This window comes from Heterocephalus glaber, unplaced genomic scaffold, assembly GCF_053883595.1.
Source record: "Heterocephalus glaber isolate CG9 unplaced genomic scaffold, H.glaber_assembly_v1.0 deba00001097, whole genome shotgun sequence".
NCBI classification, from domain to species: domain Eukaryota; kingdom Metazoa; phylum Chordata; class Mammalia; order Rodentia; family Bathyergidae; genus Heterocephalus; species Heterocephalus glaber.
Genome location: NW_028258191.1, coordinates 222,812 through 235,963, shown reverse-complemented (window position 1 = coordinate 235,963; position 13,152 = coordinate 222,812). Strand labels below are relative to the sequence as shown.

General features: G+C 36.7%; 1 protein-coding gene and 1 pseudogene across 39 annotated transcripts in view; one reads left to right on the top strand and one right to left on the bottom strand.

Annotated features, from left to right (window-relative positions):
* Neb (nebulin) overlaps positions 1-13,152 on the top strand; it is a 227,134-nt gene that overhangs the window by 188,243 nt on the left and 25,739 nt on the right. For all 39 annotated transcript variants that reach the window (XM_087209962.1, XM_087209988.1, XM_087209985.1 and 36 more), the window contains 4 exons: positions 1,099-1,209; positions 1,745-1,849; positions 2,492-2,596; positions 12,157-12,261. In XM_087209962.1, the coding sequence (XP_087066088.1) occupies positions 1,099-1,209; positions 1,745-1,849; positions 2,492-2,596; positions 12,157-12,261 (426 nt within the window). The remainder of the gene's footprint in view (positions 1-1,098; positions 1,210-1,744; positions 1,850-2,491; positions 2,597-12,156; positions 12,262-13,152) is intronic.
* On the bottom strand, positions 6,124-7,199 carry LOC110346755 (tumor protein D52 pseudogene; annotated as a pseudogene).

Sequence of the window (13,152 nt, the reverse complement as noted above, 5' to 3'; positions counted from 1 at the left end):
CTTCTCTCTGCGTTCTCACTCTGGAGGGATTCAAAGTAAATGAGTCTCAGCACTGCAAATATGTTTTATTCCGCATAGCAGATTTCACTGTTTTGGGTGGTTCAGTGGTCTCTCTTTGAGTCTCTTTCACTACATATGTCAAAGGTGGGGGAGGGAAGCACATGCTGAAGCGTGAGGATACTACCTTTAGATGCCCACAGAGTGAAATATACCAGTTACTCAGGGCTGGTATGCTGACTTTAAACAAGTGAAACTTTCATCTTACCAGTAATAGAAACTTGAGGCTCCCCTGAGAGTTAAATATTGCCTGTTAGTCAGCTAACCTATAGAAGTGGCTCATGTTCATTCTTCCTAGAGTGAATAACAAGTGGAATTCTACTTCTGGACTTAATCTTCCAATATTATTGACAAAGGCATCAGTCTGTTTTTCTTTAAGGAAAAGTTTCTGTCTCTCAGTTATGCAGTTTATTTCTCTTAGAAGACATTTTCTTTAGGTGTTTTACTTAGGCATAACAACTGTCTTTTCCTTTCATTCAACCAAATCATGTATTTTGAGAACTCTTAGTTCCAAGCACTATGCTTATTTTTAAAATTGAGTTTATAGTCAAAGTACTATTCTAAAAAATAATAAATTCCCCGAATATAATAGGTTTCTTATTTCTCAACCCTCTTGATCATTTACAACTCTTTTTCCAATTCCCCATAGTATACCTATGGTATTTTTGGTTTTGTTAGGAAATGCAAAATGCTCCAAATCAAGTGCATTAGATTGCTTCTCAGAGTTTAGCCTGATACCTTTTCCTCTTATTTTTATTTTGCATTATAAAGAGGTAATTTTCACACTTCTGGATAATATAAAAATAAGCAAGGTCAATATTATATCACTTGATATTATACTTGATTCCCTAGGCCCCCACATAACTATTAGTCATTAATAATGCCCCTTTTACTCTTAAAAATGTCCTAGTTTGGATAATAAATTACCTAATCCCTTTATGGATAACATATGCATATTCTTTAGCATTTATGTTTACTAGTCCATAGTTCCCGGATTGATTGGTTTTCAGGAATAATTTGGATGTTTGAATTTTCTATTAGGTTAAATACCGAGAAAATTTTGACAAAGAGAAGGGCAAGACACCAAAATATAATCCAAAAGACAGCCAGCTCTATAAAACCATGAAAGATGCTAATAATCTTGCAAGTGAGGTATGTTTTTCTGAAACTGATTAAATAATGTAACATATTTGCCATTTTACCCATGTTTAAGTGTATAACTCAATAGCATTAATTACATTCACAATGTTGTTCAACTATCACCATGAGCTATCTCTAAAACATTTCATCATCCCACACAAAATCTTATAACTCTGTCCTTTCCTCCTCTTAGCTCCTGATAGACTCTACTCTTCTTTCTGCTTCTATATATTTATCTTTTTTACAGATTTTATATAAGTGGAATCATATGATATTGTTCTTTTTGTGTTTACCTTATTTTACTTAGTGTAATATTTTCAAGGTTCATCCATACTGTAACATGTATCAAAACTTCATTATTTTGTTTTGTCCATTCATCTATTAATGGACAGTTGGGTTTTTTTCATCTTTGGCTGCTGTGCACAAGGTATGATTTTTTATAACTATATCTAGCATTTGTTTCATGATGAAGTATCTTCGAGTTTCATTAGTGCTGCTTTCTGTTTTCTATTTATGTCATTTCCCTTTTTTCTCCCTTAACACATAGGTTAAATATAAGGCTGACCTGAAGAAACTTCACAAACCTGTGACTGACATGAAGGAATCTCTGATAATGCATCATGTCCTCAATACAAGCCAACTTGCCAGTTCTGTAAGCTCAATCATTTGTTCCAGAAACAACTTATTTCATTCATTTGCAACTCAGTTCCTTCTCTGAACTCACATGCACCTCCTTCTCGGCTGTTGATACACTAGATTCATTGCAAAGCTCTTCTGAGTATACTCATCCAAATTACAACATTAATCAACCAGTTCTCCATTGACTGTGATACCGCTCAGAAATAAAAAATGCTTCCTTTTTTGAAATATTTAAACTTTCCCCCCCCAATTAACTATTCCTTTTCCTCCTTCTATGGACATAGAACTACCACCTGAAATAGTTTTTCTCACTTTTAACTTTTCACACCTACTTTGAAAAAGCCATACAATTTGACCTTTTTTTTTTTTTTTTTTTTGGCACTGGGGACTGAACTTGGATCCTTGCACTTGCGCAGCAGGCGGCAAAACCACTGAGCTAAATCCCCAGCCCCAGTTTAACTGTTTTTAATCTGGTGTTAACTGACAATACTAAACCCAGTTCTTCATCTTTTAAATTTTTTTCTTAATCCTTCAGTGTTTGCTAATTTTAGTTTGGTCTTGACAATGCTGGTATGAAAATGTCTAATCCAAAGAGAAAAAATAGGAATCCTGAGCAGCTTTTCAACTCATGTGCCTTTTTTGCCCCCTGCCCCAGTACCAGTACAAGAAGAAATACGAGAAGAGTAAAGGCCACTACCACACAATACCAGATAATCTGGAGCAGCTTCATCTAAAAGAAGCCACAGAGTTACAGAGTATAGTAAGTTGATCAAGACTGGATTTTCCTCTGATACACATTCATCTACGATGTCAAAAATTTCAGGAATTCACTCAAGGATAGAAGTGATGCTTTTTTTATTAGCACATATTTTTAGTATATAATGATTATATTATAATTACATTACATTATAATTATTACATTATAATTACATACATTACAATGTACATTATAATGATTATAGTATACAATGATTACAATTATTGTGGGAAGTTAGTACGTGTACATATCTTAATTCTTTCTCTCCCTCACTCTTTTTTTTTTTTTTTTTTAACTTTTTCCTCCTACCCTTGCCCTGCTCCTTCCAACTGTTGGTTCCCTTCCCATTTGCAAAGACTATATATTTTAATCATCTTTTTCATTCCTTTCCCCTCCCTACTCTGCCTACCTCCATCATGTGTTCCCCTATTGATTTAAAAAAGATCTCCCTACTTCCTCTTTATCTTCTATTTTGCACATGCTCTCTCTCATATATATATATTGCTCTTTATACATATTACATATATATATCTTTTAATAGCTATTGCTTGAAAACACTGCACAAGGATAGAGAGCTTTGAATTTACAAACATCTTGAAATAAATTATTATAAACGGTAATGTCATTTACCTATCATGGAGAAATATACATGCAATGTGTTATTCAGGGTATAATAGGGCTGGAAGCATGAAGAGTGAGTTATGAGAGAGAAACTCCTCACAGGAACTCCCATATCTTCTTTGGTCTTTGTCTCAGAATAGGAAGCACTAAAGGATGACGGGGAGTCTTGGGAAGGTTTTAATGAGAGAGGTGACATGATGAGATCTACCACTGAAGGAATCTGTAGATATTTAAGAAATTGTTAAATTTGTCAAATAATTGGCCATTCCACCGCTCCCAGCCCAGAGGAAGGGGCTTCCGGGCCGCCATTCGACTGCTCCCAGCCCAGAGGTAGGGGCTTCTGGGCCGATGTCCCACCGCTCCCAGCCCGCAGGAGGTGAGCCATGTGGGCGCCAAGAGCACACACACACACACACACCTGTCAAAATGAGAAGACACGTAAACAAGTCTCAGAACCAGACTTCCAGATCACCTACAGCAACCTCAAAGGGAAAAGAGATGGAACGGTCTGATATTCAACCCACCTGGACTCCCTGAACTGGCAACAAAAGAGGATCTGGAAAAAATGAAATCAGAAATAATTTCTCACATAGCAGCAGAGATTGTACTCATAGTGCAAGACATAATTAATCTAGAGAAGACACAGATAAAAAAATAGAGGCACTGAGGAACATGATGGAATCCCAACATAGGAAACAAATGAAATCCATAAAACAGATACAAACAGATTTCCAGGAGATGAAAAGCTCCATTGAAAGTCTACACAGCAGAATGAGCCAATGTGAGGACAGAATATCAGATATAGAAGATAAGATTGCAATTAGTGACTAGGAAAAGAAAAAAATCCTTCAAAATTGTAAGGGACCACAAGAAATCAATCCAGCAGTTACTAGACGATGCAAAGAAGAATAACATAAGACTGATTGGAGTCAATGAAGAAAAAGAGAATGCACATGACATAAAAAAAAAAACTATTCGCAGAAGTAATGGCAGAAAACTTCCCAAGCAGGGGAAAAGAACTTGACATACAGATAAGTGAGGCATATAGGACTCCAAATAGCCTTGATCAAAAAAAATCTACACCTAGGCATATAATTGTTAAGATTCCAGAAACCCAACAGAAGAACAAAGTTCTACAAGCAGAGAAAAGAAACAAATCACAAAGGAAAGCCCATCAGATTTACAGAAGACTTCTCAACATAAACCCTCAAGGCAAGAAGAGCTTGGAGTGATTTATTCTAAGCCCTAAAGGAAAACAGCCTCCAACCCAGATTAATGTACCCTGTAGAACTATCTTTCAAAATTGATGGAGAAATAAGATACTTTCATGATAAAGAGCACCTTAGGAACTTCATGAATACCAAACCAGCACTCCAAAAAATTTTAGACAATATCCTAGGAACAGACAATAAGGATCACAACCCCAGGAAGCACAGCACAATGAATCCATCAGGCAGGACAAGAAATTAAATGTAAGGGGAGAGAATCCAACAAAAAGAAAAAGTCGTGACAATGATAAGTCAATATGTATCAGTTATAACCATCAATGTTTTTTTTACTGATATACAGAATTTATTAAGCTTTGCACATGTAATAGAGCAGTTTCATTTGCATCCCTAATGCTAGCAAAAGCTCTAGCAATCAAGAATGGCAGCACATCATTTTATAACAATCAACATTGTAGCTTTTTAAAATTTGGTTTTCAGAAGAATTTATCTTCAAGTAAATCTAGTCATGCTTTTAAAAATTGCTTTAGGTCACTCCAAGCTTGCCAGTTAACATTTGGCATAAACAAGAAAACAATCACAATTTGATAAATAACAGATAACACTGTAAGCCATAAACATACAGCATAAGAAAATGGTGGTGTAAGTCAGTAGTTATTAAGTTACTAGAGTACCTTAGCCTCTATGCAGAGAGTTTGATTCACTAGCCTGGACACCCAGTTTTCAAATTAAGAGCAATGTCTACAGTATCATTTCTAACATTGCAAACAAGCAGAGAAGGAGGAATTCATTTTTGTTTTTTTGGTACTGGGAATCAAACTCAGGACCTTGTGCTTGTGAGGCAGGCAGCAGAACAACTGAGCTAAATGAGGAATTCATTTTTATTAATAAATTACACCCTCAGGAGTTAGAATCAACACCTTAGTATAAAAATGTTCGAGCTATATCAGTTATAACTGTGCTTATTTTAAAAGGTGCTAAATGGATTAAAGGGAGACAGCTATGCTTCCCCTAATGTGATTGATCTTACCATGTTTATAGTTATCAAGACCTAAAACTTCAGGTGTTTGAACTGAACATTGATGAGCACACTTACATTTCAGCCTGATATGCTAGACTCTGTTATTTGGTCAACTGTCCATTTGCTCTGAAATTAAAATTTTAATATTATCAAAAGTTGATATAAGTGGCATAATAACAAATATGCTGAAATGGTTATAGTCACAAATGGCAGTTAACAAGGATATGGGGAAATCCCACTCCCAAGTCACCCACTAGTTGGAATTACTGTATATACTGTCACACAACTATAACAAATTGGATTTAAAGCTGTTTACTTTAGTCTGGCATCTTCACACACCCAAGATATGTACCTTATATGAAAACAGTGATTATTCAAAAACAAAATTTGTGTAGCTGTTAAGTTCTTCCCTTAAATGTAAATAAAATGGCACAGAAACTTTTAATAACTAGGACTCAGAAAATTTGAAAGAATAATTTGAGTTAGGAATCAAATATACAGAGTCAAAGAAGGGAAAAAAATCATCTAGAAAACAAAAATCCAAGTAGCATCTCAGATGCAGGGCAATTTTGTGAAGTAGGAAAGCAACTATGATCACCTGCAGCTTCTCAGATCATTCTAGCAAGTGTCTCCAGGTACTACCTGTTGTCTGTGTAATAGTATTTCCCTAAATAAAGGGCCTTGCATGCACATTCAGCATGTTTCCTGCAAGTAGAAGTGAAGATATTTTCATTTTGTTTAACTCACACACTATTTGGTCAAAGAAATATGTAAAGCTAAATAAAAGCACATTTAGTAGAAATCCATAGCAATGAATGTGGACAAGATGTGCGTGGATCTTGCTTGGAGCATCTGGCAGTGGGCAGTGGAACAAAGGTAGCAATCTTGCAGGCTCTTCTCTGTCTGTTCTGGAGGTGGCTCCATGGCAGTGGCACTAGCATTTGCAGTTGAATTCAAGACCTCCAAAATCACCACCGGCAGAGTTGGTTCCCCCTACTTTAGACTTTTAAGTTTTTGACCTTTTCTTCAAATGACTTGAGAGTTGGGGAATTTTTTACATCTTCCAGCTTTTTGGTGATAACAGAGCCAACAGATGAAAAGGCCGTTGAAGCCTTCTGTCCGGCCTGAGATGAGGTTTCAGAGGTCTCCCTGTGTGCAGACCTGGCTGTCACATCCTGCCACCCTTCGGCAATGTTCTGCTTTAGCTCCTGTAGTGAACCAATCCCAAGTTTCCACTTGATCTCTGCTAGATGCTTCTCTTTTGCTGCTAACACATGAGACAGAGTTTGGATTTCTTCTTCCACCTTTGCCAGCTCTCTTCTCAGCTCATCCTGCTCCTCTTCTGAGAGCATCTCCATGGCGCTGAGCATGGCTGCAGCATCTTCTCCTTCAGGTACTAGGTCTGTCCTCCAAAAACCAGGTTTCCCAGTAGGTGATCTGGGTGGAGACGAATTCCCACTAGTGGACAGGTAGAGGTAGTTTTTTTCACTCCTGCATTGAAATCGAATGAGGCCTGGTAGTCTTCATATAAGTCTGTGTCTCTGTGATCCATCATCCCAGGCAGAGGCAGAGTGCATGGCTTTACAGCCGCCAGAGCTCCCCCCACAGTCACTCGCCCCCTCGGCCTTATTCCCTTTGCCCTACCTTGCAAGCTAACTGAAACTGTCTTTGCAGTTTGGAGGCCCCACCCCAAACCTGAGCATCCTGGCTCAGGTGAACCATCAATGTTAATGGTCTCAATTCACCAATCAAAAGAAATAGACTGGCAGAATGGGTCAAGAAGCAAAATCCAACAATATGCTACATACAAGAGACACACTTAATTCAAAAAGAAACTCATAGATTGAAAGTTAAAGGGTGGAAAACAATACTCCATGCAACGGGAAACCCAAAAAAAGCAGGAGTAGCTATCCTCTTTGCAGATCAAGTGGATTTCAAACCAGTACTGATTAGGAGAGACAAAGAAGGACACTACATCCTTGTAAAGGGAAGAATCCAACAGGAAGACGTGACAATCATAAACATATATGTACCAAACACTAGTGCACCCAACTATATAAAACAAAGAACAATGGACATGAAAACTCAAGCACTAATACAATAGCAGTGGGGGACCTCAATACCCCACTGTCACAAATTGATAGATCAACTAGACAGAAAATAAGTAACAAAATACTAGAACTCAATCAAACTCTTCAACAAATGAACTTAAGAGATGCTTTCAGAGTGTTCCACCCCACAAAATCAGAATACACATTCTTCTCAGCTGCACACAGGTCATTCTCCAAAATAGATTACATACTCACTCATAGAACATGTTTAAGTAAATGCAAAGAAACTGAATTTATCCCCTGTATATTATCAGACCATAGTGTGATGAAATTGGAGATCCATAGCAAAAGAAACCGCAAAAATTTCATAAACACATGGAAATTGAACAACACACTTCTGAATAACCAATGGGTCATACAGGAAATTAAAGAAGAAATCAGACAGTTCCTTCAATTTAATGACAATGACAGTACAACATATTGGAATCTATGGGACACAATGAAAGCAGTCTTAAGAGGGAAATTCATAGCAGTGAATGCATATATTAGGAAAACAGAGTGAGCCCAATTAAATAACCTGATGCTGAACCTCAAGCTTCTAGAAAAAGAAGAGCAGGACAACCCCAAAACTCATACAAGGAAGGAAATTATCAAGATCAGAGCAGAAATCAATTCAATGGAGACTAAGAGAATGATATAAAAAATTAATGAAACCAAGAGTTGGCTCTTCGAAAGGATCAACAAAATTGACAAACCCTTAGCCAACCTTATCAGAAAAAGGAAAGAAAGGCCAAAATCCATGCCATTAGGAATGAAAAGCGTGAAATTACAACAGACTCAGCAGAAATCCAGAGGGTCAGCAATACCTACTTCAAGAACCTATATGCCAATAAGATGGAAAACATAGAAGGACAGATTCCTAGATAATGTATGAATTACCAAAGTTGAACAAAGAAGACCTAAAAATTCTAAATGACCCAATTTCATTCAATGAAATTGAAAACATAATTAAAAACTTACCAAGTAAGAAAAGCCCAGGTCCTGATGGCTTCACTGCTGAATTCTACAAGACATTTAGAGAGGAACTACTGCCACTACTGTTTAAACTCTTCAATGAAGTTGAAAGGGAAGCAATACTCCCAAATTCATTCCTGGAACCAAGCATCACCTTGACCCCCAAAGCAGAGAAAGGTCCAACCAAAAAAGAGAACTATAGGCCCATCTCACTAATGAACATAGATGCAAAAACCTTTAATAGGATACCGGCAAATAGAATGCAGAAGATCATCAAGAGGATCACACACCCTGACCAAGTGAGATTCATTCCAGGGATGCAGGGATGGTTTAACATACGCAAATCAATCAGTGTAATACACTACATCAATACAACCAAGGACAAAAACCATATGATTATCTCCATAGATGCAGAAAAAGCATTTGACAAAATCCAACATGCTTTTATGATAAAAACCCTACAAAAAATTGGAATAGAAGGTCTCTACCTCAAACTGATAGAAGCCATCTATGAAAAACCAACAGCCAATATCATACTAAATGGTCAAAAACTGAAATCCTCACACTAAAATCAAGAACAAGACAAGGGATTTCCACTATCACCACTCCTGTTCAATATAGTTTTGGAAACATTAGCCACAGCAATTAGACAAGACAAAGCAATAAAAGGAACAAAGATAGGAAATGAAGAAGTCAAATTGTCATTATTTGCAGATGACATGATGCTCTATAGAGAAGACCCCAAGAACTCCACCAAAAGTCTTCTAGTCTTTTTAATAACCAAATTCAGTAGAATAGCTGGTTACAAGGTCAACACACAAAAATCAATAGCTCTCCTCTACATGAACAGACTCACTGAGACAGAAGTAGGGCAAGCAATTCCTTTCACAGTAGCATCCAAAAAACTGAAATACCTAGGAATCAACCTAATGAAAGAAATCAAAGACTTCTCTGAAAACAATAGCACTCTGAAAAGAGAGATTGAAGATGGTATCAGAAAATGGAAAGACATCCTTTGCTCCTGGGTAGGAAGGATCAATATAGTGAAAATGGCCATACTTCCAAAACTGCTGTATAGATTCAATGCAATCCCAATGGAAATCCCAGCAGCATACTTCACAGATCTTGAGAAAACAATCCAAAAATTCATTTGGAAGAAGAAGATACCTAGAATAGCAAAGCAATTCTGGTCAACAGAGACATGGCGGGGGTATCACAATCCCCAACTTGAAACTATACTACAAAGCTACTGTGATAAAAACAGCATGGTACTGGCAAAGAAACAGACCTCAGAACCAGTGGAACAGATTAGAAGATGCAGAAACAACTCCAGACACACTCAGCCACCTCATCTTTGACACAGGAGCCAAACACCTCACTGAAGGAAAGATAGCCTCTTTAATAAATGGTGCTGGAAAAATTGGATTTCAACTTGCCAAAGACTAAAACTAGACCTATATCTCTTACCATGCACTAAACTAAAATCGAAATGGATTAAGGATCTAAATATTAAAATAGAAACACTGAATTGCCTTTAACAGAAGTTAGGTAGAACTCTTGAAGACATTGGTGTAGGAAAAGATTTTATGAAGAAAACCTCAGTTGCCCATGAACTAGCACAAACAATCAACAAGTGGGATCTCTTCTTATTAAAAAGTTTCTGCACAGCAAGAGAAACCACCAACAGTGTAAAGAGACCACCCACAATGTGGGAAAAAATCTTCACCTCTTCTTCCTCAGACAGTGGTCTACTATCTTGAATCTATAAAGAACTCAAAAAAATCAGACCTCCCAAATTTAAAGACCCAATCCGAAAATGGGCATCTGAAATGAACAGACATTTCTCAGACAAAGAAGTAGAAATAGCAAATAAACAAATGAAAAAGTGTTCCACATCACTGGTCATTCGAGAGATACAAATGAAAACAACGCTGAGATTCCACTTCACTCCAGAAAGAATGGCTGCTATCATGAAATCAACCAATAACAAATGTCGCTGGGCTGTGGGGAAAGAGGAACACTGCTCCACTGCTGATGGGAGTGTAGACTGGTGCAACCACTGTGGAAATCAGTATGGAGATACCTCAAAGACCTAGGACTGGAAGTCCCATTTGACCCAGCTATTCCCCTGCTGGGTATCTTCCCCAAAGAATTAAAAGACTCATACCACAGTGATATATGTGTACCCATGTTCATAGCAGCACAAGCTGTAATAGCTAAAACTTGGAAGCAGCCCAAATGCCTATCAGCTGGAGACTGGATAAAGAAAATGTGGGGTGATTTTTTTAATAAAATGGAGTACTACTCAGCCATAAAAAATGAGACATTAGAGACATTTATAGCTAAATGGATGCACATTAAGGCGATACTCTTAACTGAAATAAATAGGACACACGTGTAAATATCGAATAGTTTCTCTAGTGTGAGAAACTGAAAGTGTAAATAAGGACTAAAAGGTATAATAGATAATGTGAAATAGGAAGAAAAGGGACAAAGGGGAAGGGGAGGTGGAAGGGTTATGGGAAAGGAAAGAAGAGAATGGAATAAGAGAAAATGAAAAATGGAAACAAAGTCTTTGTAAATAGGGAGGGATGGAAGGGTTGAAGGGAGGTCAGGGGAAGGGGAAAAAGTAAGAACCAAGAGAGATGAGGTAAAGGTACAAATTTCCAATGATGAATGTCATTATATTGTATACCTAAAATGTACCAGTAAAATAAAATTTTTTTAAAACATTTGTCAAATAATCGAAGATTTTCAGAGGAAAGAACTTGTTATCACATGACCTCTATATCACAAATTCTCTGTTATTTAGGTCCCCTTTGGACATTCACCAGACAGATGAATTACTAGGCGTATACTGCATAAAGCAGCATGTACCCCCAGGCCTCTATTCTGACGTCTTGCTATAACCAAAAGAGCTGAGATTGAGCAATGCCATTAAGGCACTGTGTGAACAAAGGCCTTTGCTTCCCTTTCAGTTTTTCCTCTGTGAAATATGAATATTCACATGGCTCCCCCATTTCTAATCACATGTTATGAGGAAATTATATTTTTAAAATAACAGTGAGTCTTTTAAGATTACCCAGTTTACTAATAATTCAGTCAACATGTAAACTAGTTTTCATTTCTATACCAGTATATTTTGGCTGAATTAAATATATAATCCATTATGACCCAGAAAATCATTTACTTATAAATAAATCTGTATGTGTTATGTGATCAGTCAAATCCCCAGGTCTCTAAAAGTTCTCATGAAATAAAAACAGAAAATTTTAAAAATCAGAAATATTGACTAAATATGTTAAAGTGTTAGCATTTACACGTTAAATCTTCTCTAGCCTTATGTATGTACACTTTTCTCCATGTATTTCTTTGTATCAATATTTCTTTCAGCTGATTCTTGTCAGTGGTTCTTTATATCCTTGAATTGAATCTAAATCCTGATTATATCCCTCCACCACAACCCAGGAAAGCACAAAAAGTTCCTGGACCTGAACAGCCCCAAACTGGAGTGACAATGAGATGATCCAAATGGCCATAATGTATCATTTCAAAAGCATTGTCCTTAAACTGGTCTCTGACTAAAAATTAACCAGAGAAGAAGTAGCTAACGAGGCTTTTCATCACTAGGTGAAATACAAAGAAAAATATGAAAAGGAACGAGGAAAGCCCATGTTGGACTTTGAAACACCAACCTACATCACTGCTAAGGAATCTCAGCAGATGCAGAGTGGGGTAAGTTCTACAAAAATACATCACACAGCGATGATATCATAACACTAATGAACACAGACTCTGCCAACAAACATATCCAGCCTCCTGATATTCCAAAAGTGATAATGGTAGAACTTTTTTTTTTTTTTTTGGTACCGGGGATTGAACTTGGGAACTTGCACTTTCGAGGCAAGTGCCTGAACCACTGAGCTAAATCCCGGCCCTAATGGTAGAACTTTTTAACATGTGATTACTAAAATATTTTTCATTACAGAAATCCCCCAGTGGAGTTATAAAAAGTGTTCTAAATAGTAGATATTTATTATGATTTATTTTAACAACCATTTTCATAAAATGAAAACACAGCAAACTATACCTAACATTGAAAAAAATTATACAGAATGTAATTTTAATTTTTCTTTGATAAATGAAAAGTTCCCTCCATGCAGATGTATCATTCAGTTTGAAATGCTGTCTACTCTTTGTAGGAGGCCCCAAGTCAAACAAAAGGGGATCAGTAATCAAGATGTTTATCAAGTCCCCCAAAATTTGAAAATCAAGGTGTCATATTTCTTATTCTAGAATTGTAAGTGGAGGCATTAAAAAATTTTTTTTTCATTTTTAACCTCAAGTAGAGAAAAATGAGATCTTATTTTGAATCTTAGAAAGTCTGTTTCATTGGGAAACAGGCTTATTTGGAATTTTAGTTTGCCTCTTCTCCATGGGTACCTATCTGCAACTATATAGATAAATGGTTTTTGACAAAAATAGCAGTTTGTGGAGTTTAAAAGCTTAATTGTTTCAAACAAGTGGTGCATCCAAATAAAGAATCTATGGGCGTTCTTTGTACTTACAACTTTTCTGTAAATTTAAAATCCTATTAAGATAAAAAAAAAATCTGAGCAAGGCCCA